At 41.3% G+C, this 27,318-nt stretch overlaps 1 protein-coding gene across 1 annotated transcript in view; it reads left to right on the plus strand.

Annotated features, from left to right (window-relative positions):
* Positions 1-3,465: 3,465 nt before the first annotated feature.
* The window catches only part of LOC118374204 (histone deacetylase complex subunit SAP130-like), a 55,617-nt gene continuing 31,764 nt past the window's right edge, over positions 3,466-27,318 (plus strand). Inside the window, 13 exon segments of the mRNA XM_052467410.1 lie at positions 3,466-3,546; positions 6,332-6,436; positions 10,785-10,924; positions 12,796-12,954; positions 13,888-14,082; positions 14,702-14,801; positions 15,068-15,189; positions 15,438-15,547; positions 18,252-18,402; positions 20,349-20,445; positions 24,506-24,610; positions 25,033-25,398; positions 26,803-27,081. Coding sequence (XP_052323370.1) covers positions 6,343-6,436; positions 10,785-10,924; positions 12,796-12,954; positions 13,888-14,082; positions 14,702-14,801; positions 15,068-15,189; positions 15,438-15,547; positions 18,252-18,402; positions 20,349-20,445; positions 24,506-24,610; positions 25,033-25,398; positions 26,803-27,081 — 1,918 coding nt within the window. The 5' untranslated portion in view covers positions 3,466-3,546; positions 6,332-6,342.

The following is a 27,318-nucleotide window of genomic DNA, read 5'->3' on the forward strand; positions in this document are numbered from 1 at the left end:
TGAATGTCGTCAGGTCAGAGGTGAGGGGTCAACAATGAAGATAGTCAGGTCAGAGGTGAGAGATTAAAACCTACGGAATGCTGGCTGTGAAAAGCGGGAAAAAATCAACTGAAGTGGATATCTCTTGTTGCAGTTCTCATCCAAATATTGGGTTGCCCCCCCCGAGTATATTATCTCGACTGGACGCAGACAGGAATCATGAACAATTTAGTTCCTTAGATGTTTTCAATATCCAAATGGCACTCCTATTCCCTAAAATAGTGCACTACTTTTGTCCAGAGCCTTATGGGTCCTGGTCCAAAGTAGTGCACTATAATTGAAATAGGGGGCCATTTGGGATAAAAAAAAAAACCCTTAATAACGACGTCTAGTGGCAGGACACTTGGCTTAAGGTCTAATGCTCGGACTTACAACCTGTAGAGAGTGGAAACAGGTCGCCTAGTGGTTAGAGTGCTGGGCCAGTGCAACACTCTAAAAATCTGTCGTTATGTCCTTGAACAAGGCAGTTAACCCACTGTTCCTCGGTAGGCCGTCATTGTAAATAAAAATGTGTTCTTAATTGACTTACCTAGAAAATTGAATTGAAACCTAGAATTACAAAAATTGCAGCAGCTTTATTGTGAACTACAAGGCCATAAGGACAATACAAAACAAGAGGCTCTGCTGCCCTCTAGCTGTCTGTCTCTGTAATGGCAGTAGTAATAGCCATTATTACACTATTTCAAGGTATCTTTCAAGTGCTTTGAGCAATTAGACTGATGGAGTGACAGTCTTGAAGTACATGTTAACAAATAAATTGCATGAAAGTGTTGGTCAAATTCACAATTCCCAATCTGACCCTCATACCATCATCCCCAGGTTACAATTAACTCATTGATCTGCTCCTCTCCCCTGTAACTATTCCCCAGGTTGTTTAGTTCCCTCTGGTTTTAGTAATGAAATAGTGGCCATCTAGACACCATGTTGTGTGTGTATAGAAAGGCTGCATTTACAAAAACAGACAAATTCTGATATTTTGCCATTGGTCTTTTGACCAATTAAATCAGATATGTTGCCAATAATTGGGCAAAATATCAGAATTAGTCTGTGTTGTGTAAACGCAGCCAAACGTGTGCGCTTATTCACGTCCCTTCTTTAAAGAGCGTTCATTTTGGTTTTCCATCCTCTCTGCCTTCATGGATTTGAAAGGAAATTAAAACTCCCTCTAGCCCATGGGGTGTCAAACATGGGTGGTTTGAGTAAAAATGGGTGGCTTGAGTAAAAACATATACACTTTCAAAATTAATAAATGCAAATCGAAACTGTGTAACCCGTTACATTCTGAGCTGTTTTTTGGGGGGCCCTGTCTATGTCTTGTTTTCGTATAAAAAAAATATTTAAAAAACTCAATAACGTGAACGGCCTAATTGCTAGGGTCATTATAAGACGTCGTGCTTGAAAACACCACGACACGTCACGGGATCGAATACTGCTCTCTCGTGGATGACCTGGGCATCAGACAGGAAATGTTTACGTCAATGGAAAGGTAGAGACTTCATCTTTCTCCTCATATGTATATCAAGGTATGGCATAAACCCTGCACTTTTAAATTGGCCGTGTTCCTATGGGAAAGTGCACGCTTAGAGTGCCGCCATTAGATAAACGATCTGAAAAAAATATATTTATATTGTAACGAACCAGCAGGGAGTAGGTCTCGAACCCTCGACCTTCGAGCCCGAGGTCCGGCGCGCTATCGACTGTGCCGCAAAAACATTCTCGAGCGGCAGGGTCGATTTCCGCGCTTATAAACCCAGGGTCTTTACACTATTATTATTATTATTATTTTTTAAATGGTTTTGGAACAGTAATTGGCGACATTTGATTTCAAACAGACTTTCAAATCTCTTTATTCCCCAGTATGGGGACATTTGGGGATCCCCTGCGAATAAAAAAAAAAAATAACAAAAAAACGTTACACTTAAGGTTTTTCTGTCCTGCTGTATTTGGGCTCTGAAGTAGTCACCTTTCTATCAGATCTAAGCATGTATTTGTAGGAATTTGAAACCTTCATGTACATTACAATGGTAGTATACAATATTACGGAAATTCTAAAAACAATAGAACTATTTTGGGCATTTTTTTTTTTACGGCGAGGAACTATAACACATTTTTAGTGCAGCCCTCCAGAAGACCGAATACGCCCCCCAGGGGCATCTAGCCCATACAACCCAATCCAATGTTTTTACATTTTTGGGTCGTACACACTTCAGGTGGCAGGAGAGATTATTGTGAGGTATATTTAAGCAATAAGTACCGAGGGTGTGTGGTATATGGCTAATATACCACGGCTAAGGGTTGTTCTTAAACACGACGCAACACAGAGTGCCTGGATACAGCCGTGGTATATTGGACATATACCACTAATCCCCGAGGTGTCTTATTGCTTTTATAAACCGGTTGTTAATACAGTAAGGTACGGAACTACATATTACACTGAAAATGTTGCTTTAATAAATAAATACATTCCGCCATGAAAAAGTAGTCTGGACAAAGGTCTCGTTGCTATACAACAACCACAGGCTGGCAAGCTTACATTAAATGTATGGGGGGGAAACAGAGCATTTAGCGCTACTTCTAGAGTGACTAACACGTGCCAATTATTTATTCACGTTGATCTGAATGTTGCCATTTATTGTGCACAAGTGAGAGAGAAACAAAATGCCCCCGTGTTATATCGTTTGTTGTTTCCACGCTGCTGGGAACGGATGCCGTTCGTTGAACTGGGGCAGCTGCTGCTGTGTTGTCAGAGTACATTAGAATGATTTAGTTTGGTAACAGTTACATATCATTATGTAGCATTATTCAGCTTTATCGTGCCCATAATTCCCTCGACTTTTTAACTCCGCCGACAGACACGTTGTAAAGTCGGTGTCCTTTGTGTGTAGTCCATGCCAAACTGAGAAGGGCTCGTTGATATACCGGTCCAGCATAACGTTAGCTGCTAATCCTATATTCTTCGGCATTCATGTTTCTCACTGAACAAATACAAATCCTGTAGAATTAACGTTCAGTTTCATTTTTTATATTCCCAAACTCACAATTATATATCCCCTTTTTCTACACACCAGTCAGTGAATCAGCTAAGTGCCCACTTTGTTTGTTTCAAATCTAAATGCTTATTTTGTACATTGGCAATCTGCACTATTGTTGACGTAGCCATTTTATCAACGTGAACAGGTTTAATGGTATACGGTATCACGTACGCACGGCAAAAAAAAAATGCTGTTTTAGCCAATCAGTAACCAGTATCCAAACTACCCTGTTTATTAAACGTCTATAAAACATTCTCAGCGCGGGAGAAGTTATGCCATTCCAGCCAATCGTTACGCAGAAACGATGGACTCCAATCCCAGCCGTTTGTGATTTGTCAAAGGGTTTACACAATTCCCTCCGATGATTGGACGAAAAAAAAGTATTAATTGTGAGCTTCTCTTCGTTCTTCCGGTTTATGTATGTTATTGAAAAGAAAAGACGAATGCCTGGAGAAAACAAAACACTACGAATACGGTATTTTAGCATGTTAAAAACAAAAATTATGCCAATGTATCAGCAAAAGCTTTTTGTCGATAAAGCTTTTCCCAACTTATTTTGGCATTCTATAAATATTGTAAGAATATTGTAAGTTCACCCAATGTTTGTTTAGCGATAGCTGCAGCTGCTATCCGTAGCTAGCTGTTTTGTAAGGTTAACCATCTGGATATGCGATCAAAATGAAACGTTAACGTTATGTAAACGTGTTATTTGAGAGCTCGACTGTGGTCGCTGCCGTCGGCTTGTGATACTGTCAAAGCAGACCAGTGCCTATTCGGTGATTTTTATCTTGTTACTCCTAACAGCTGTATATAGTTAGGGTTTCATAGTAACTAGCTTACCATAACATTATCCTCCAATACAAATTTACCTTTTTAACTAGGTAACATGCCTACCGTAGCTGCACGGGGGTTTGGTACGCAATCATGGTTACATTACGAGCTGGCGGGAGATATGGGTCGGGTAACCGAGCTCAATGCAGGGACGGGATATGTCAATATGCCGCTGTACCCCAAATGTGACCTTTATCCACACTGCTAGTAGTGTTTCAATCTTCTCGATCGGGCATTGTGGATAAAGGTACCATTTGAAGTACAGTGGCCCACTCTAGCCCAATATGTACTATTAAGGAGCCTAACGTTACCGTTGCTCCTTAAAGTGCTATTACTTATTTACAGAGGTAGGATGACTCTGGCAGCCAAATACAATATCTAAACGTGAATCGATTCTCAATTGCAATATAGTTGTAGAAATGTAAAGCCCTATACATCACATCAACATTATTTCACAAATGCTAAATATACACTTAATTAATGTTCACAGTGTTCCCCGACAGTATTTCTCAGTGTCAACACGTTTCTGGTGGCCTTCTTCCTTTACACACAGGTGTTCAGAGCATGCTAATTACCACAGGTGTTCAGAGCATGCTAATTAACCACAGGTGTTCAGAGCATGCTAATTACCACAGGTGTTCAGAGCATGCTAATTAACCACAGGTGTTCAGAGCATGCTAATTAACCACAGGTGTTCAGAGCATGCTAATTACCACAGGTGTTCAGAGCATGCTAATTAACCACAGGTGTTCAGTGCATGCTAAATACCACAGGTGTTCAGAGCATGCTAATTACCACAGGTGTTCAGAGCATGCTAATTACCACAGGTGTTCAGAGCATGCTAATTACCACAGGTGTTCAGAGCATGCTAATTACCACATGCTTTCAGAGCATGCTAATTAACCACAGGTGTTCAGAGCATGCTAATTACCACAGGTGTTCAGAGCATGCTAATTACCACAGGTGTTCAGAGCATGCTAATTACCACAGGTGTTCAGAGCATGCTAATTACCACAGGTGTTCAGAGCACGCTAGATAGCTAATCACCACAGGTGGTTCCTCTGTCTTCCGTCAGTGTAGCGAGCTAATAGCATAAGCTGGTAACACAACTTGTTGAGAAAAGACAAACTAGCTTTTTGCAAATATAATAAATACAAACTAATAGTGTAATTTATAGGATGCGTGTGGATTTATATTAAGAAGCAAAGTGTAAACTGTGTTGTAGTCAGAAATCCAGGCCCTGCAGTGCCTAGCTCCACTCCTATTCCCCAGGCGCTCTCTTTTGATGACTTCTGTAACCGTAATAGCCTTGGTTTCATGCATGTTAACATTAGAAGCCTCCTCCCTAAGTTTGTTTTATTCACTGCTTTAGCACACTCTGCCAACCTGGATGTTCTAGCCGTGTCTGAATCCTGGCTAAGAAAGACCACCAAAAATTCTGAAATCTTCTTCAAAAAATTAACTATTAAAATTGACATTACACACAGTGTATCACATTTAACAAACAAAACATTTAAAATACTGTTATAGAAGGTAAAGTAAAGTCCCAATCCGGTCCGTGCATCAATACTGTTATATTGTCAAATTCGGTATACTGCCCAGCCCGAACTGAGAGTCATGATCAAAGGATACTCCCACATTGAGATATGTTTTCCGACCCATATCTCCCACCGGCTCCGCGTTGTCTTAATGTAACCATCCATGATTGCGTTCCCACCCCAATGCAGCTCGTTGTAAACAAGCGTAACGGGTAGGGTTGGGTATCTTCTGGTAAAGTAACTAGCCAGCTAGAATGTGCCACCCCATATTTTTTTTCATAACGTCTGAATTTCCTAAATCACTCGGGGGACATTCATTGATCGCAGACAGAGCGATGATGTGTAAAAATGCTTCAGCTTAAGCACCTTTCCATTTCACACAAAGGTAGCTGGCTCTGTGTGAATGAAAGACAGGATACCGAGGCTAGTGAGTCTTGCTAGAGCTGCTAGAATGGGATTTGTCTCCGTTCATCTTTACTTCCCAGGGCTGTGACAGGGTGGCAGGTAGCCTAGTGGTTAGAGCGTTGGACTAGTAACCGAAAGGTTGCTAGATCGAATCGCTGAGTTGACAATTGTAAAAATCTGTTGTTTATGCTCCCTGAACAAGGCAGTTAACCCACTGTAACTAGACCGTTATTGTGAATAAGAATTTGTTCTTAACTGACTTGCCAAGTTAAATAAAGGTTAAATAAAGAATATGACGGTCATTAAATGTTGTATTGTCTGTCATGTGGGTTCCTCACGCCATCTCTTCTCAAAACCCATCGAGGGGAAGGAATTTGGACCTTATCCGCCAATACATTTGACCAGATAAGGAGAAAACATGAATTGAGAAAGAGGCGTGTGATCTATTTTTTTATATAATGGTTGTTCAATCCTTCTCCCTTCTAGGATAGTGAAAGATGAGTTCTCAGCCATTTCCTACAGCTGGAATGCCTGCTCAGAGTAATCCTGGTGAAAAGCCGGTCTCCATCAATCAGTCATCCAAACAGCCAGGTTACCATTTATATTGAATAATGCGTGTTCCTAATGGCATACTATTCCCTATATCAGGGGTTCTCAAACCTTTTGGGGGCCGGGGTCCCCTTTTGTGATACTACATTCATCAGGGACCCCCTCATTATCAGAACACAACTCGAGTAAGGTAATAAAATAAAATAAAATAGCTTACGAGGAGTTTTACGACGGCCGGACTAACCAAGTCTTGGGGTGTGGGAAGAAACATTTTAAAGACCTCTTGGCATCGGAGATTTAGCAGTTTTCAAGCGAATTTCCTGCAATTCTACAAAAAGAGAGAGAGACAAGTTAGAGATTTTCCAGTACTGTGGATACCAATATCCCTGTGAGTCTCCCAGGCCTAAGTGGATACCAATATCCCTGTGAGTCTCCCAGGTCTAGGTTGCCCAGTACTGTGGATACCAATATCCCTGTGAGTCTCCCAGGCCGAGGTTGTCCAGTACTGTGGATACCAATATCCCTGTGAGTCTCCCAGGCCGAGGTTGCCCACTACTGTGGATATATATCCCTGTGAGTCTCCCAGGCCTAGGTTGCCCAGGGTTAGGACATATAAAGTTGTAAATAAGAAGAACAAAAAGCCACTCCTCTTTTCTTCTAGCACTGACTTTGCTGTTAAATACTTTAAGAAAAAATGTACTAGATATGCTTGTGATATGTAGTTGTCTCACCTAGGTATCTTAAGATGAATGCACCAACTAACTGCAAGAAGCTCTGGATAAGGGTGTCTGATAAATGGCTAAACTGTAATGTAAATGAATAATGTAAATTTACTGTAAATTAATAATGTAAATGAATAATGTACATTTAATGTAAATGAATAATGTAATTGAATAATGTAAATTAATAATGTAAATGTAATGTAAATTAATAATGTTAATGTAAATTTAATGAAAATTATTAATGTTAATGTAAATTAATAATGTAAATTTAATGTCAATTAATAATGTTAATGTAAGTTAATAATGTTAATGTAAATTAATAATGTCAATTTAATGTAAATGTAATGTAAATGAATAATGTACATTTAATGTAAATGAATAATGTAAATGAATAATGTAAATGAATAATGTAAATTTAATGTAAATGAATAATGTAAATGAATAATGTAAATTGAATGTAAATGAAGAATGTAATGTACATGAATAATGTAAATGTAATGTAAATGAATAATGTAAATGTAATGTAAGTTAATAATGTTAATGTAAATAAATAATGTAAATGTAATGTAAGTTAATAATGTAAATGAATAATGTAAATTTAATGTAAATGAATAATGTAAATTTAATGTAAGTTAATAATGTAAATGAATAATGTAAGTTAATAATGTTAATGTAAATGAATAATGTAAATTTAATGTAAATTTAATGTAAATTTAATGTAAATGTAATGTAAATGAATAATGTAAATGTAATGTAAGTTAATAATGTTAATGTAAATAAATAATGTAAATGTAATGTAAGTTAATAATGTAAATGAATAATGTAAATTTAATGTAAATGAATAATGTAAATTTAATGTAAGTTAATAATGTAAATGAATAATGTAAGTTAATAATGTTAATGTAAATGAATAATGTAATGTAAATGAATAATGTAAATGTAATGTAAGTTAATAATGTTAATGTAAATGAGTAATGTAAATTAATAATGTAAATGAATGTTACATTGTTTGGTATTACACCCTCTGAACTTATTTTACGGCTCCCTTGGCCAGAATTAATTTAATTAGTTAATATTCATAAAAATAAATACAAATATGTGTATATATATATATATACACACACACACACACACACACACACACACACACACACACAGTACCAGTCACATGTTTGGACACACCTACTAATTCCAGGGTTTTTCTTTATTTTTACTATTTTCTACATTATAGAATAATAGTGATGACATCACAACTATGAAATAACACATATGGAATCATATAGTAACCAAAAATGTTTTAAACAAATCATATATTTTAGGTTCTTCAAAAGGAGCCACCCTTTGTCTCGATGACAGCTTTGCAAACGCTTGGCATTCTCTCAACCAGCTTCACCTGGAATGCTTTTCCAACAGTCTTGAAGGAGTTCGCACAAATGCTGAGCACTTGTTGGCTGCTTTTCTTTCACTCTGCTGTCCGACTCATCCCAAACCATCCTAATTGGACTGAGGTCGGGTGATTGTGGAGGCTAGGTCATCTGTTGCAGCACCATCACTCTCCTTCTTGGTCAAATAGCCCTTACACAGCCTGGAGGTGTGTTGGGTCATTGTCCAGTTGATAAACAAATGATAGTGCAAACCAGATGGGATGGTGTATCGCTGCAGAATGCTGTGGTAGCCATGCTGGTTAAGTGTGCCTTGAATTCTAAATAAATCACAGACAGTGTCACCAGCAAAGCACCCCCACACCATTACACCTCCTCCTCCTCCGTGCTTCACGGTGGGAACCACACATGCGGAGATCATCCGTTCACCTACTCTGCGTCTCACAGAGACACGATGGTTGGAACCAAAAATCTCAAATTTGGACTCATCAGACCAAAGGACAGATTTCCACTGGTCTGATGTCCATTGCTCGTGTTTCTTGGCCCAAGTAAGTCTCATATTCTTATTGGTGTCCTTTAGTAGTGGTTTCTTTGCAGCAATTGGACAATGAAGGCCTAATTCACACAGTCTACTCTGAACAGTTGATGTTTGAAATGTGTCTGTTACTTGAACTCTGTGAATCATTTATTTGGGCTGCAATCTGAGGTGTAGTTATCCTTTGCAGCAGAGGCAACTCTGGGTCTTCCTTTCCTGTGGTGGTTCTCATGAGAGCCAGTTTCATCATAGTGTTTGATGGTTTTTGCGACTGCACTTGAAGAAACTTTAAAAGTTCTTGAAATGTTCCGTATTCACTGACCTTCATGTTTTAAAGTAATGATGAACTGTCATTTCTCTTTCCTTGTTTGAGCAGTTCTTGCCATAATATGGACTTGGTCTTTTACCAAATAGAGCTATCTTCTGTATACCACCCCTACCTTGTCACAACACAACTGATTGGCTCAAATGCATTGAGAAGGAAAGAAATTCCGCAAATGAACTTTTAACAAGGCACACCTGTTAATTGTAATGCATTCCAGCTGACTACCTCATGAAGCTGGTTGAGAGAATGCCAAGAGTGTGCAAAGCTGTCGTCAAGGCAAAGGGTGGCTACTTTTGAAGAATCTCAAATATAAAATATATTTTCACTTGTTGAAAATGTTTTTTTTTTTGGTTACTACATGACTCCATATGTGTTATTTCATAGTTTTGTTGTCTTCGTTATTATTCTACAATGTAGAAAATAGTAAAAATAAAGAAACTCTTGAATGAGTAGGAGTGTCCAAACTTTTGACTGATACTCTATATATGTATAACTTCATGAGCTGCATTACCTGTCTTTGCAATTGGTTTATTTTCATTTGAGCTTAATGGCATGTTTAGCTAGCAGCCTCCATGGAAATGTGTTATCTATTTGGCGCCCCCTTGTGTACTAAACTGGTAATACTGTACATTCTGGATACTGTCCAACCCTGCTAGTTATTGAATCTTGCTGAATGGCCGAGTTGCAGTTCTGATTTAAATCGTCTCAGATCTATGGCAAGACTTGAAAATGGGTGTCTAGCAATGATCAACTAACTTGACAGAGTTTGAAGAAATTTTTTAATAATAATGTACAATCCAGGTGTGCAAAGCTCGTAGAGACTTACCCATAAAGACTCACAGGTGTAATCGCTACCAAAGGTAATAACATGTATTGACTTAGGGGATATAATACTGATGTAAATACGATTGTTCTGTATTTCATTTTCAATACATTTGCAAATGTAAAAAAAAAAAAAAAAAACATGTTTTCACTTTGTCATTGTGGGGTATTGTGTGTAGCAAGGGGTGAGGGGGGCGTATATTTAATCCAGTTTGAATTCGGGCTGTAACACAACTTAAATGCGTTAAGTCAAGGGGGTATGAATACTTTCTGAAGGCACTGTACGTTCATAGTAGGAATCAACATGATGTATAGTCTATTTCCGTCAACCAAATAATGGCTCTAGAACAATCTACAGGAACGTTGTGTAGCAAAATCACTGAAAATTAACAACATAAGAGGAAGGCAATGTCTGTGTCGGTAATTTACGGTTTATCGTCCCAACTCTAAAACGGAGTAGTACTACATAGTGAATAAGGTGCCATTTGGAACTGAACACATTTCCACAGTCCTCCAGAGTTTCTGGTAAATTCTCTCCAATTGTATGTTATGATCTATGATGTTTATTAAAACTCACACTGCAGGCTTTTTAATGGTTCCCTAGCAGGACCAGGTGAGGACAGTAGTGGTGATGTGGACCACCATGGTCCCGAGGACCATCCAGCCAGCAGCAGGGGAGGAGAAGAAGCCCTGTCGTTCAGAGAAGACAAGCAGGAGCCCGGAGTGGTCAGACCCTACCCCCAGGTGAGTGGATACTCTAGTTCCCTCAAACTCAACTCTGGACCTTGAAGCCAGTTCCAACTATGTTTTGGGGCGACAGGGTAGCCTAGTGGTTAGAGCGTTTGGACTAGTAACCGGAAGGTTGCGAGTTCAAATCCCCGAGCTGACAAGGTACAAATCTGTCGTTCTGCCCAAGGAACAGGCAGTTAACCCACTGTTCCTAGGCCGTCATTGAAAATAAGAATTTGTTCTTAACTGACTTGCCTAGTAAAATAAAGGTAACATTTTAGACCTGGGACACCAGGTGGGTGCAATTAATTCTCCGGTAGAACAGAAACGCTCCGGACCTCGTAGGGTAAGAGTTGAGTACCCTGGCTGTAGGGGATAGGATGGCTCCGGACCTCGTAGGGTAAGAGTTGAGTACCCTTGCTGTAGGGGATAGGATGGCTCCGGACCTCGTAGGGTAAGAGTTGAGTACCCTGGCTGTAGGGGATAGGATGGCTCCTTACCTCGTAGGGTAAGAGTTGAGTACCCTTGCTGTAGGGGATAGGATGGCTCCTTACCTCGTAGGGTAAGAGTTGAGTACCCTTGCTGTAGGGGATAGGATGGCTCTGGACCTCGTAGGGTAAGAGTTGAGTACCCTGGCTGTAGGGGATAGGATGACTCCTTACCTCGTAGGGTAAGAGTTGAGTACCCTTGCTGTAGGGGATAGGATGGCTCCGGACCTCGTAGGGTAAGAGTTGAGTACCCTTGCTGTAGGGGATAGGATGGCTCCTTACCTCGTAGGGTAAGAGTTGAGTACCCTTGCTGTAGGGGATAGGATGGCTCCTTACCTCGTAGGGTAAGAGTTGAGTACCCTTGCTGTAGGGGATAGGATGGCTCCGGACCTCGTAGGGTAAGAGTTGAGTACCCTTGCTGTAGGGGATAGGATGGCTCCTTACCTCGTAGGGTAAGAGTTGAGTACCCTTGCTGTAGGGGATAGGGTGGCTCCGGACCTCGTAGGGTAAGAGTTGAGTACCCTTGCTGTAGGGGATAGGATGGCTCCTTACCTCGTAGGGTAAGAGTTGAGTACCCTTGCTGTAGGGGATAGGGTGGCTCCGGACCTCGTAGGGTAAGAGTTGAGTACCCTGGCTGTAGGGGATAGGATGGCTCCTTACCTCGTAGGGTAAGAGTTGAGTACCCTTGCTGTAGGGGATAGGATGGCTCCTTACCTCGTAGGGTAAGAGTTGAGTACCCTTGCTGTAGGGGATAGGATGGCTCCGGACCTCGTAGGGTAAGAGTTGAGTACCCTGGCTGTAGGGGATAGGATGGCTCTGGACCTCGTAGGGTAAGAGTTGAGTACCCTGGTTGTAGGGGATAGGGTGGCTCCTTACCTCGTAGGGTAAGAGTTGAGTACCCTTGCTGTAGGGGATAGGATGGCTCCTTACCTCATAGGGTAAGAGTTGAGTACCCTTGCTGTAGGGGATAGGATGGCTCCGGACCTCGTAGGGTAAGAGTTGAGTACCCTTGCTGTAGGGGATAGGATGGCTCTGGACCTCGTAGGGTAAGAGTTGAGTACCCTTGCTGGCTCTGGACCTCGTAGGGTAAGAGTTGAGTACCCTTGCTGTAGGGGATAGGATGGCTCCGGACCTCGTAGGGTAAGAGTTGAGTACCCCAGGTCTAGTTGATAGTGTACATGTATTTGATGGCTCCATTAGGGATGCAACCTATAATGTACAGATATCATAAACTGCACTTTCTCTATTTTCTCATTGATTGCAGGCTAATTGGCTAATGCTCTATGTCCTGAATCTCCATCAAACTCTTTAGTCCAAGATTAGGCTTTAATCCGTTCCAAGAACCCACCCCCGATATGTCTCACAAAGTCAAAATCTTATCTCATCATCCCTCCTCAGGTCCCGGTTCAGACCCACAGCCTGCAGTCCCCGGTCCCAGCTCTGTCCCAGCAGGTGCCCAACAAGGCAGGTACACCTGGTCAACCTGTCACCGTCTTCAACCCTCCTGTCCAACTACTGCAGGCCCAGACTGCTGCCCTCGTTGACGGACAGATGAAGGTAAGACCTCTCCATGGCTGTTTCTCCCAATTGCACTTTTTTTTTTTTTTGCTATTTTAGTGCACTACTTTTGACCAGGGCTCTAGTTGAAAGAAGCACACTTAGTTTACATACCCTACATTACTCATCTCATATGTATATACTGTACTCGATACCATCTACTGCATCTTTATGTAATACATGTATCACTAGCCACTTTACCTATGCCACTTAGTTTACATACCCTACATTACTCATCTCATATGTATATACTGTACTCGATACCATCTACTGCATCTTGCCTATGCCGCTCTGTACCATCACTCATTCATATATCTTTATGTACATATTCTTTATCTCTTTACACTTGTGTCTATAAGGTAGTAGTTTTGGAATTGTTAGGTTAGATTACTCGTTGGTTATTACTGCATTGTCGGAACTAGAAGCACAAGCATTTCGCTACACTCGCATTAACATCTGCTAACCATGTGTATGTGACAAATACATTTGATTTGATTTCCCCCCTCTCTTCCCTAGCCTGATCCCAGATCTGTTTTATCTATAAAGGTATTAGTGTGGTAATTAGAACACCCCATTCCCCCCTCTCTTCCCTAGTCTGATCCCAGATCTGTTTTATCTATAAAGGTATTAGGGTGGTAATTAGAACACCCCATTTCCCCCTCTCTTCCCTAGCCTGATCCCAGATCTGTTTGTGGTGTATAGCCAACTATACACGACAGTAGGAACACATCCCTTTTTCCCCTGCCATCATCTGATTGAGAACTCACTCAGTCAAGGAGGAAAAGTTGATACCCCCAAAAGTGTCCTAAAATATAGAACCAAAAAAGATGTTATCACTAGCTTAAATCAAATCTATGTGTGTTAGGACAGCAAATATCATAGAAACAAATCTATATTTTCTGTGGTGTTTTTTTCTTCTTCTCCCTTCTTCAGGCTGCCCTGAAATCGCTGCTACCCAGTCGTCTCATCGCCCCAGCTCCAGCCTCCAGCCAGGGCCAGGGGGGTCACATCCCTCTCCCTCTGCCTCCCAAGGTGCAGCCTGCCCTGCTTGGCCACATCACTGTCACCCTGGAGAGCCACATCGCTCCCACCTCCTCCATCCCCGTGGCAACCATCAGTGGACAACAGGTGACTACATAGCCTGTCACATTCTTATTGGCTCTTGTTTGTGATCATCACATTCTTATTGGCTCTTGTTTGTGATCATTACATTCTTATTGGCTCTTGTTTGTGATCATTACATTCTTATTGGCTCTTGTTTGTGATCATTACATTCTTATTGGCTCTTGTTTGTGATCATTACATTCTTATTGGCTCTTGTTTGTGATCATTACATTCTTATTGGCTCTTGTTTGTGATCATTACATTCTTATTGGCTCTTGTTTGTGTTCATTACATTCTTATTGGCTCTTGTTTGTGATCATCACATTCTTATTGGCTCTTGTTTGTGATCATCACATTCTTATTGGCTCTTGTTTGTGATCATTACATTCTTATTGGCTCTTGTTTGTGATCATTACATTCTTATTTGGCCTTTGTTTGTGATCATTGCTTTTTAATAACTTTAATGAATGAGCCAATAAGGGGGCAGTTTCCTGGACACAGATTAAGCCCTAGTCCGGGATCAAAACTACAACAGTAGATTATCTCTGTTGAAAATGTGTTTTTAATCCAGGATTAGACTTAATCTGCGTCCAGGAAAACCTTTTTATTAGGGACTGATGTTTTTGACCTATTCTTATTTCAGGGCCACTCCAGTAATCGGCATCACCTCGTGCCAGCTAATATCCAGATAATTAGATCTCCTTCTGTTCCTCAACACACATTCACCTCTCACCTACCAAGAGGTACGTACTACATCTCCCTAATCCATCTCCCAAACCCAGTGTTTTGATTGGAGGCCTAACACCCACCCGTTTCACAACAAACATTCACTTCCCATTTACCCTAAACCGATATTACTGGCCGGAGGGGAAACTATATTTCTATTTCTATTTCTATTTTTCTCGCGTTGTCGCACTTCTCTGGCTCGGCCTCTAGAGGGCGCTCTTACCCTCCTGCCTTTCGTTCTGTATTATGTTCCCTCGTCTATATTGTGCTGTCTGTCTTCCAGGGGCGGTGGCTGCAGCAGTGATGTCCAGCTGTAAAGGGCCTGCTGTTCTCAGACCAGCATCAGGGGCCAATGCAGGCCCCGTTCAGCACACGGCACATCACGTCAACCACCAGTCTAACCAGGTGCTTTTGCTTACCCCAGTGTTATTACGGCTCAATTGCATTATTATGGTGGGAGGCTTGTGAAGGGTTTACAGATCAAATGTTGACTTACACACCATTGTTGTTCCCTCATTTGTAGGAAATGACTGCCCCCCTCGGGGGTTGACTTACCTCATTGTAACAGAGGATAACTCCTGTGTTCATCATTGTTTGTGTTGTCAGTCTTGCAGGGAAACATAGTGTGATTCTCCCCCTCTCTTCGTCCTCAGTCTCGTTCCCCTGTCACCAGCTCTACAGCAGTGGTCCCCATCTCAGCCACCCGGAACCAGTCCCCTGTCATCAACCCAATGTTCACCCAGTCTGCAGAGGTGCTGCATGGGTAGGTGGCCCAGTAGCTAGACTAGCATTAAAGGGATAGTGTGAGATTTTGGCCCTTTATGTACTTATCCAGAGTCAGATGAACTCATTGTCAAGGCTCTAAATTAAAAATGTTCATTGGAAGCACTTGCGCTCCCAACTTTAAAAAGTTTGGAGTACTAAAAAATAAGATTGCGATATAGCCTAAATGATTCCCAGCTACTTCTGAAGCACGTGTTGTGCTCTAGAAACTAATATGTAACCCTGTAAATAAATTTGTTTATTATAAAAAGCTAAACTGTGAAGACGACATGCAAGAGATCTGTCATTCATTCATTGCTGTGATCATTGACTTCCTGAAGAAGATATCCCCTTTCTTTCTGTGTCCCCAGATGTTTGGCTGTACTGGTAAAGTTATCAGGAATTTAGCTAGCTAGCTAATGAGGTAACATGACTGATGTTTGGATGTACTGGTAAAGTTACCAGGTTGTTAGCTAGCTAGCTAATGAGGTAACATGACTGATGTTTGGCTGTACTGGTAAAGTTATCAGGAATTTAGCTAGCTAGCTAATGAGGTAACATGACTGATGTTTGGATGTACTGGTAAAGTTACCAGGTTGTTAGCTAGCTAGCTAATGAGGTAACATGACTGATGTTTGGCTGTACTGGTAAAGTTATCAGGAATTTAGCTAGCTAGCTAATGAGGTAACATGACTGATGTTTGGATGTACTGGTAAAGTTACCAGGTTGTTAGCTAGCTAGCTAATGAGGTAACATGACTGATGTTTGGCTGTACTGGTAAAGTTATCAGGAATTTAGCTAGCTAGCTAATGAGGTAACATGACTGATGTTTGGATGTACTGGTAAAGTTACCAGGTTGTTAGCTAGCTAGCTAATGAGGTAACATGACTGATGTTTGGATGTACTGGTAAAGTTACCAGGTTGTTAGCTAGCTAGCTAATGAGGTAACATGACTGATGTTTGGATGTACTGGTAAAGTTACCAGGTCGTTAGCTAGCTAGCTAAATGAGGTAACATGACTGATGTTTGGATGTACTGGTAAAGTTACCAGGTTGTTAGCTAGCTAGCAAATGAGGTAACATGACTGATGTTTGGCTGTACTGGTAAAGTTACCAGGTTGTTAGCTAGCTAGCTAATGAGGTAACATGACTGATGTTTGGATGTACTGGTAAAGTTACCAGGTTGTTAGCTAGCTAGCTAATGAGGTAACATGACTGATGTTTGGATGTACTGGTAAAGTTACCAGGTTGTTAGCTAGCTAGCTAATGAGGTTACATGACTGATGTTTGGCTGTACTGGTAAAGGTACCAGGAATTTAGCTAGCTAGCTAATAAGGTAACATGACTGATGTTTGGATGTACTGGTAAAGTTACCAGGTTGTTAGCTAGCTAGCTAATGAGGTAACATGACTGATGTTTGGCTGTACTGGTAAAGTTACCAGGTCGTTAGCTAGCTAGCTAATAAGGTAACATGACTGATGTTTGGATGTACTGGTAAAGTTATCAGGTTGTTAGCTAGCTAGCTAATGAGGTAACATGACTGATGTTTGGATGTACTGGTAAAGTTACCAGGTCGTTAGCTAGCTAGCTAATGAGGTAACATGACTGATGTTTGGCTGTACTGGTAAAGTTGCAAGGTTGTTAGCTAGCTAGCTAATGAGGTAACATGACTGATGTTTGGATGTACTGGTAAAGTTACCAGGTTGTTAGCTAGCTAGCTAATGAGGTAACATGACTGATGTTTGGCTGTACTGGTAAAGGTACCAGGAATTTAGCTAGCTAGCTAATGAGGTAACATGACTGATGTTTGGCTGTACTGGTAAAGTTACCAGGTTGTTAGCTAGCTAGCTAATGAGGTAACATGACTGATGTTTGGATGTACTGGTAAAGTTACCAGGTTGTTAGCTAGCAAGCTAATGAGGTAACATGACTGATGTTTGGCTGTACTGGTAAAGTTACCAGGTTGTTAGCTAGCTAGCTAATGAGGTAACATGACTGATGTTTGGATGTACTGGTAAAGTTACCAGGTTGTTAGCTAGCAAGCTAATGAGGTAACATGACTGATGTTTGGCTGTACTGTGAAGTTACCAGGTCGTTAGCTAGCTAGCTAATGAGGTAACATGACTGATGTTTGGCTGTACTGGTAAAGTTACCAGGTCGTTAGCTAGCTAGCTAATGAGGTAACATGACTGATGTTTGGATGTACTGGTAAAGTTTTAGAACGGCCCGCGACATGGTTTATGACAGGAGGGGAAAAAGATTGTGTCGGTAATATGTGTCAGATCTTTTGAACTGTTTGGGTTCGGAAAACAAGCAATTTGCTCCGTAGTAATGGTACAAGCACGACGCTAACAAATCTGCGCTCGGGGAAACAACGGTACAGAAAGAAAACAAATATATGATTTAGTTTTTTTTGCACAGTGCTCCCAAATTAAAACCCCCTGTATAAATGAGAAAATAAACCATAGTACTTACCTTTAACCACTTGTGTAAATGACAACATGTGTGTTTGTGCTTGGTGGGTTGATGATGTCACATTAAAAGGGATGGTGGGTTGATGATGTCACATTAAAAGGGATGGTGGGTTGATGATGTCACATTAAAAGGGATGTTGGGTTGATGATGTCACATTAAAAGGGATCGTGGATTGTTGATGCCACTTTAAACGTTTGTTGGGTTGATGATGTCTTGTGTTACCTCCTCCAGGCATCCAGGGCTGACCATCCACCCTCCTCCTGCCACCATCAGTATCCAACGTCCCCAGGGGGCCAGGGACACAGCCACACGCATCACCCTGCCCTCCCACCCTGCTATAGGGGGGCAGAAACCCCAGCCCCCTACCCACACCATGACACAGGTCAGAACCTTTGACGATAAATATTTACCTTTGGCGCTATACTCCAGCATTTTGGATTTGAGATCAAATGTTTAGTATCAGGCAACCGTATAGAATGTCACCTTTTTATTTGAGGGTATTTTCATATACATCTCTGTTTTACATCTCTGTTTTACATCTCTGTTTTACATCTCTGTTTTACTGTTTATAAATTAAAGCACTTTGTATGTCTAGTTCCCCATTTGAAGACGTACCGATGTGGGCTCTTAATTTGATCTCCCTGTAGCAGGAAATCTTTAACTTGCAGGAAATGTTTAACTGTGTATTTGAGGTTTAAAAAAGGCTTCTGAAGTTAGTAATTTCCACTTAGAAATGTCAGACTTGATTGTCCCTTACGTATAACTTTTTGAGGATCTGGGGACACATGCCAAATCTTTTCCGTCTCCTGAGGGGGAATGGGTGTTGTTGTGCCCTTATTACGACTGGTTTGGTGTGTTTGGGACATGATAGTTTGTTGGTGATGTGGACACAAAGGAACTTAACTTTTGACCTGCTCCACTACAGCCCCGTAGATGAGAATGGGGACGTGTTCGGCCCTCCTTTTCCTGTAGTCAGCTCTTTTGTCTTGCTCCCTATAGGCTGTCTCATCATTGTCGGTGATCAGACCTACCACCGTTGTGTCGTCAGCAAACTTAATGATGGTGTTGGAGTCGTGCTTGGCCACGCAATTGTGGGTGAACAGGGAGTACAGGAGGGGACTAAGTACACACCCCTGAGGGGCCCCCGTGAGCTTTGTGGGCACTATTGTGTTGAACGCTGAGCTGTAGTCAATGAGCAGCATTCTCACATACAGTACCAGTCAAAAGTTTGAACACACCTACTCATTCCAGGCTTTTTCTTTATTTTTTACTATGTTCTACATTGTAGAATAACAGTGAAGACATCAAAACTATGAAATAACAGATATGGAATCATGTAGTAACCAAAAAAGTGTTTAACAAATCAAAATATATTTTATATTTGAGATTCTTCAAAGTAGCCACCCTTTGCCTTGATTACAGCGTTGCACACTCTTGGCATTCTCTCAACCAGCTTTAAGAGGTAGTCACATGGAATGCATTTCAATTAACAGTAGTGCCTTTTTAAAAGTTAATTTGTGGAATTTCTTTCCTTCAAAATGTGTTTGAGCCAATCAGTTGTGATGTGACAAGGTAGGGGTGGTATACAGAAGATAACCCTATTTGGTAAAATACCAAGTCCATATTATGGGAAAAACTGCTCAAATGAACAAAGAGAAACAACAGTCCATCATTACTATAATACATGAAGGTCAGTCAATCTGAAAAATGTCAAGAACTTTTAAAGTTACTTCAAGTGCAGTCGCAAAAACCATCAAGCGCTATGATGAAACTGTCTCTCATGAGGACCGACACAGGAAAGGAAGACCCAGAGTTCCCTCTGATGCAGAGGATAAGTTCATTAGAGTTACCAGCCTCAGAAATCAGCAATTGACTGTACCTTTGTTGATAAAACTTTTTTTGGGTTACTACATGATTCCATATGTGTTATTTCATAGTTTTAATGTCTTCACTATTATTCTATAATGTAGAAAATAGTAAAAAAAATAAAGAAAAAACCCTTGAATGAGTAGGTGTCAAAACTTTTGACTGGTACTGTGTGTGTGTTTGTGTTTTATATATGATTTGGGGTTTTCATTTCTAAACAGTAAAAAATGCCCTCAAATAAAAGGTGACGTTCTGTACTGTCGCCTCATATGAAATATTTGATCTCAAATCCAAAATGGTGGAGTACTGTATATGGCCAAATGTACAATATATATATATTTTTTTTTATGTATAGCTTCGCTGTCCAAGTAAGATGTTCTATGGTTGTTCTCCTCAAGTCAGGTTTTTCTGGTGACACTTTGACAGGAAAAATAGAAGAAAATACACTTCCTTCTATTCCAGAAATCCATCTTCTGTTCCGGGACTCCGGTTGCTGCAGCAACGGTGGCACCTATTCTAACCACCACCACCACTACTGGCCCAGGCACCACCACTACAGGTAACACCACCCTAATGTGTTATTCTACGAGGTCACCATTCTAGGACTCCTATTTACAAAGAGTGCTTGATATCGGATCAGTTCGTCCTGTTTCGATCATAATGAATAAGATGAATAACATGGACGTTTTTAAAGGCCGACATCCCCTAAAAATCGACTTAATTTAGAAAACGTCCCCATGTGGCATCAATAGTCTGAAACATTTATTCTACTGTCGAAATCGACTACAAAGTGGAAATTGAATAATTTTGGTCATGAAGTCGGTCTCGTCCAAAACATTTTTTGTTTGTTTTTGTGTGTGTGTGTGTGAGGTTTGTGGTCGTGACTACGTCACAACGTAAATTTAAAGTTGGGTTTATTTCAATCCTGCCCACAGCATCAGTAATTATCAATTCGGAGTGCAGCTGCATGCGACCCGATCGTAATGCCCGTGGTGAAATTGGGTTCACTTTGGATATCCCTATGGGTCTAGTTAGGGACCATCGGTAAATTACAGTGTAAAGGTAACTGACAGAAATAATGGAAAGTAAATGATGCTTACAAAGTATATTGAAAGCAGGTGCTTACACACAGGTGTAGTTCCTGAGTTAATTAAGCAATGAACATCCCATCATGCTTAGGGGCATGTATAAAATGCTGGACAGGCCACTATTTTAGCTACCATGGCTATCCCCAAACCACATGAGTGGTCAGTGAATGGTTGGATGAGCATGACACCTATGTAAACCAGGGGTGGGCAACTCCAGCTCGTGCTGGACCAAGCCCCGATTTAAGACACATTTATGTCTGTGTTTCCTTTATTTTATCAGGTACTTGTACAAGGTTTGACCAGGGTTTTTTCTGGAACAAAATTGTGTTGTCACCGACCAAAGATTTTAGAGGCCCTCCTGTTAGCCGCAGTGACTAATATTTAGCTGTTTTAAAGCAAATTTCCTACAATTCTACACATTTTGTCATAGTTCATGTTATCTGGGTGACTCAAACATTTTAAAAGGTCATTCTACTCCAAAATAAATAAAAAATAAAATAATGCTGAAACCATATTAAATATAATTTCTACCTTCCCGTAAATCAGCCCAATTACATGGGCTAATGGTTTAAATAATTTTAACATATTGGACCATGCATATAGCCTGTGCATGGCCCGTATTATAATATATGCTATTAGAAAATAGCATTATTGCTAATGGCTATAAATAAATGGGCTTAAGCATGCGGTTGTCTATCTGCATTTACACTATTGGCCTAATCATTATCTAGATCCCAAATGTAATTATTTTAACTAGTTGGCATCCTATTGATACATGTTATGTACCAAAAAACGTACATAAACAGTAAATATAATGTAGGCCTACATGTTAGGGTAACTTGGGGTAAACCGCCACCCGGGGTAAAACACCCCCCCTGCCTGTACTTCTCACAGACACCCCTTCACCCCCCGCCCCCCCCATCCAATACTTTCCCTGGTTGCCACTAAACTTGCTCAACTAAAAATATAATCTGTCTCATCACAATTTAAGTCACTAACCCCCCCCCCCCCAAAAAAAAAAAAAAAAAAAAAATGTTTTGAGGTTGGGTGGCGTCTTTCCCCCAAGTTACCCTCCAGTTGACCCATGTTACCCTCCAGTTGACCCATGTTACCCTCCAGTTGACCCAAGTTACCCTCCAGTTGACCCATGTTACCCTCCAGTTGACCCATGTTACCCTCCAGTTGACCCATGTTACCCTCCAGTTGACCCAAGTTACCCTCCAGTTGACTCATGTTACCCTCCAGTTGACCCAAGTTACCCTCCAGTTGACCCATGTTACCCTCCAGTTGACCTAAGTTACCCTCCAGTTGACCCATGTTACCCTCCAGTTGACCCATGTTACCCTCCAGTTGACCCATGTTACCCTCCAGTTGACCCATGTTACCCTCCAGTTGACCCATGTTACCCTCCAGTTGACCCAAGTTACCCTCCAGTTGACCCATGTTACCCTCCAGTTCACCCATGTTACCCTCCAGTTGACCCATGTTACGTTTAGCCCCACTCTCCCCGTTTGCACTCATTCCTAACCTGTTTAAACATGCGGCTGCTTAGGAGTTGAGAAATGAGTAGGAATGGAAAGTTGGGTTCCCCATCTCTTTCTAACAAGGCCATTAAAACGTCTGTTTTTTTCCCTGCGATTGTCAGAATGCATGTTTCCCTCCCTATGGCACTCGTAACTTGAATGCGCTTCGAGAGGAATATTTATCTGGCATAGGACACACAACAACAAGCCGACTAGGTAAATAGATCAACTATTGTCTATAATAACACCATTACATGACTAGGTAAATAGATCAACTATTGTCTATGATAACACCATTACATGACCAGGTAAATAGATCAACTATTGTCTATAATAACACCATCACATGACTAGGTAAATAGATCAACTATTGTCTATAATAACACCATTACATGACTAGGTAAATAGATCAACTATTGTCTATGATAACACCATTACATTACTAGGTAAATAGATCAACTATTGTCTGGTTTAGTTTAATAACACCATCACACGACTAGGTAAATAGATCAACTATTGTCTATGATAACACCATCACATGACTAGGTAAATAGATTGATTATTCTATAATGGGGTAGTCTGATTTTTCTGTTCATAACTCATTTTGTTTGCAGAGGAAACGTTAACGTGGACTGTTCTAGAATCTTCAAAGTGCGCATCGTCCGATTTTGTATATATTTTATGTCCCATATTTTAGGGCGTGGTCGGCAATAATTTAGCCACGGAGCAGCGCCACATGCAAATGACTACGGCGGAAACACTGCCTCAAACCAACCATAAATTCTATACACATTTTGAAAGCATTTAATGAGAACTAAAAAAGGTGTGCAAATGAAAATATTGTCTCATTTACATTGTAATTTATTATCTTTATCTTTAATTATTTGTTACTTTTATTTATTTGTTGAATTTTTTAAAATATATATTTTTTTAACCTACATTGTTGGTTAAAGGGCTTGTAAAAGTAGGCATTTCACTGTAAGGTCTACCTACACCTGTTTCAAATCACCATTTTGATTTAATGGTCCCTAATTAAGCCCCGGAGATGAGCTATCCAAAGTTCAACCACTTTTGCCACGGCCGTACACTATTTTGCTAAATCGTTTGGCTAACTCTTACCGTCTGCGAACACACGAGACCCACATCAAACCACAACACCCCAAACCAACTCACGTTTGAATGGACCGCTAACATTCCCAGTCCACCTGGCCATGCTGCTGCTCCAGTTTCAACTGTTCTGCCTTACTATTATTCAACCATGCTGGTCATTTATGAACATTTGAACATCTTGGCCACGTTCTGTTATAATCTCCACCCGGCACAGCCAGAAGAGGACTGGCCACCCCTCATAGCCCGGTTCCTCTCTAGGTTTCTTCCTAGGTTTTGGCCTTTCTAGGGAGTTTTTCCTAGCCACCGTGCTTTTACACCTGCATTGTTTGCTGTTTGGGGTTTTAGGCTGGGTTTCTGTACAGCACTTTGAGATATCAGCTGATGTACGAAGGGCTATATAAATACATTTGATTTGATTTGATTTGATTCCTTAACGAACCAAATCTAAAAAACAAGGCCACATCAGGAAGTGCAGTCGTCCTTTTGACGATTCCTCATCGAAACAAATGGCATCCTCTGTCCCATAATCCTCTGTCCCATAATCCTCTGTCCCATGATCCTCTGTCCCATGATCCTCTGTCCCGTGATCCTCTGTCCCGTGATCCTCTGTCCCATAATCCTCTGTCCCATGATCCTCTGTCCCGTGATCCTCTGTCCCGTGATCCTCTGTCCCGTGATCCTCTGTCCCGTGATCCTCTGTCCCGTGATCCTCTGTCCCGTGATCCTCTGTCCCGTGATCCTCTGTCCCGTGATCCTCTGTCCCATGATCCTCTGTCCCGTGATCCTCTGTCCCGTGATCCTCTGTCCCGTGATCCTCTGTCCCGTGATCCTCTGTCCCGTGATCCTCTGTCCCGCGATCCTCTGTCCCGTGATTCTCTGTCCCGTGATCCTCTTTCAGGCACTGCGCCACACACCCAGATGACCAGCAGTACTATCGTCACCATGACGATGCCCACACACTCCTCCCACGCCACAGCACTGACCACCTCTACCATCCCAGTTGGTGAGTAAAACAGCCTGTATAAGTGAGTAAGATGGCGCCAACAGATATGACTGCTCTGCTTCTGGCACCTAAGACATGATAGACATGGACGCTCTGCTTCTGGCTCCTAAGACATGATAGACATGGACGCTCTGCTTCTGGCTCCTAAGACATGATAGACATGGACGCTCTGCTTCTAGCTCCTAAGCGACTTTTGATTTAATACTCAGATTCATTGAAAGCTAGTGCACAAAATACTCAGACACATTCAAACCCACTAGTGGGCTTTTTGCATTCATTATTTATTTTATATTTGGATGTCCTTTAAAGAGTATTTCTATCTGTATTCTGTTGTATCATATCTCCCCCTTCCTGTGTTGTAATCAACAGCTGAAGTGTATTCTGTTGTATCATATCTCCCCCTACCTGTGTTGTACCAACAGCTAAAGTGGTACCTCAGCCCATAGCCCACACCTCCCCCCGTGTCCAGTCAGACTACCTTGGAGAGAGGACCAACCTGATCCAGCCTATAGCCCACACCTCCCCCCATGTCCAATCAGACTACCAGCCCATAGCCCACACCTCCCCCCGTGTCCAATCAGACTATCCTGTTGAGAGGACCAACTTGATCTCCATCTCTGGCAACCGCTCCTCTCCTAACCCTGTCACCATCGAGGCTAGGAGTGACAGGCCGCCTGTACCAGTGCACTTCCAGTACTTCCTGCCTACCTTTTCCTCTTCTCCTTACCCCCGGACACACACCTACACCCCCATCACCAGCTCCATGTCCACCATCAGACAGTACCCAGGTGAATACCTTAACATACATATAATGTATGTATTCTTGGGTACAACAACAAAAAAATATCTATTGAATTGACTCGGGGAATATGTTGCCCAATACACAAAGAGTAAGATTGTGATGTTGAAAAAGGAAACTATGACATATATTTTATATCACTATCATGCACACGCAGCCTCACACATAAGGATGGCTCTGCTGTAGAAAGACTGATACATGTTTGATAGTGGTAGTAGACACCCTCACACATAAGGATGGCTCTGCTGTAGAAAGACTGATACATGTTTGATAGTGTCTTGATGCTGTAGTGGTTGATAGTGTCTTGATGCTGTAGTGGTTGATAGTGTCTTGATGCTGTAGTGTTTGATAGTGTCTTGATGCTGTAGTGTTTGATAGTGTCTTGATGCTGTAGGGTCTTGATGCTGTAGTGTTTGATAGTGTCTTGATGCTGTAGTGTTTGATAGTGTCTTGATGCTGTAGTGTTTGATAGTGTCTTGATGCTGTAGTGTTTGATAGTGTCTTGATGCTGTAGTGTTTGATAGTGTCTTGATGCTGTAGTGTTTGATAGTGTCTTGATGCTGTAGTGTTTGATAGTGTCTTGATGCTGTAGTGTTTGATAGTGTCTTGATGCTGTAGGGTCTTGATGCTGTAGTGTTTGATAGTGTCTTGATGCTGTAGTGTTTGATAGTGTCTTGATGCTGTAGTGTTTGATAGTGTCTTGATGCTGTAGTGTTTGATAGTGTCTTGATGCTGTAGTGTTTGATAGTGTCTTGATGCTGTAGTGTTTGATAGTGTCTTGATGCTGTAGTGTTTGATAGTGTCTTGATGCTGTAGTGGTTGATAGTGTCTTGATGCTGTAGTGGTTGATAGTGTCTTGATGCTGTAGTGGTTGATAGTGTCTTGATGCTGTAGTGGTTGATAGTGTCTTGATGCTGTAGTGTTTGATAGTGTCTTGATGCTGTAGTGTTTGATAGTGTCTTGATGCTGTAGTGTTTGATAGTGTCTTGATGCTGTAGTGTTTAATAGTGTCTTGATGCTGTAGTGTTTAATAGTGTCTTGATGCTGTAGTGGTTGATAGTGTCTTGATGCTGTAGTGTTTGATAGTGTCTTGATGCTGTAGTGGTTGATAGTGTCTTGATGCTGTAGTGTTTCTCCTTCCTTGTGTTTTTTGTAATAAATAATAAAAAATAAAATATATATTAAAAATATATATAACTTAAAAATATAATTAAAAAAGGGTAATAATTAAAACTAATAACAATAATAATAATAATTGGAGGAAAAAATGTATAAGACATTAAAAAAAAATCATCATAATTGTAATAATTAAAAAATAAAAGAGTGAATACCTTAAGGATCAGTTGGCATCATGTCGCAAGTCTGCTTTGACTGACACCCCCCCTCTCCTCAGTGACGCCCCAGACCCCGAGCTCTGCTCTGCCCAGCCAGCCTGCTGTGGCCGTGGCCACTGCCGTTCGCCTCAACCCCATGCAGCTGATGGCCGTGGACAGGATTGGTCGACAGTCTGCACAAATCAGCACCCAGGGAATCCAGCCTCAACCAATTGGAGCCCAGGGCATCCAGCCTGCACCAATGGGAGTGCAGGGGTTACATAGCTCCGGTCCAGTCGGGACACAGGGGATTCAGCAGGCACCAATCGCAGGGCAGCAGCCTGAGGCCAAACCATCTGGTAATCTACAGTACACTAACGCTAAACATGGCCTCAAGAAGCCGCTTATTGAATATGACTCACAGGGACCCGAAAACACATACTGAAAATATTTTACGAAAATATATGTTTGGATAAAAGCGTCTGCTGAAGGTGATGTTATTGAAGGGTAATTGGTCGAATCTATAGCTCATGATAAGAACCTGTGTCTGTTCTACAGGGATGGTATTGGATGGTAATTGGTCGAATCTATAGCTC

The sequence above is a fragment of the Oncorhynchus keta genome, chromosome 1 (genome assembly GCF_023373465.1).
Source record: "Oncorhynchus keta strain PuntledgeMale-10-30-2019 chromosome 1, Oket_V2, whole genome shotgun sequence".
In the NCBI taxonomy this organism is placed as follows: Eukaryota; Metazoa; Chordata; class Actinopteri; order Salmoniformes; family Salmonidae; genus Oncorhynchus; species Oncorhynchus keta.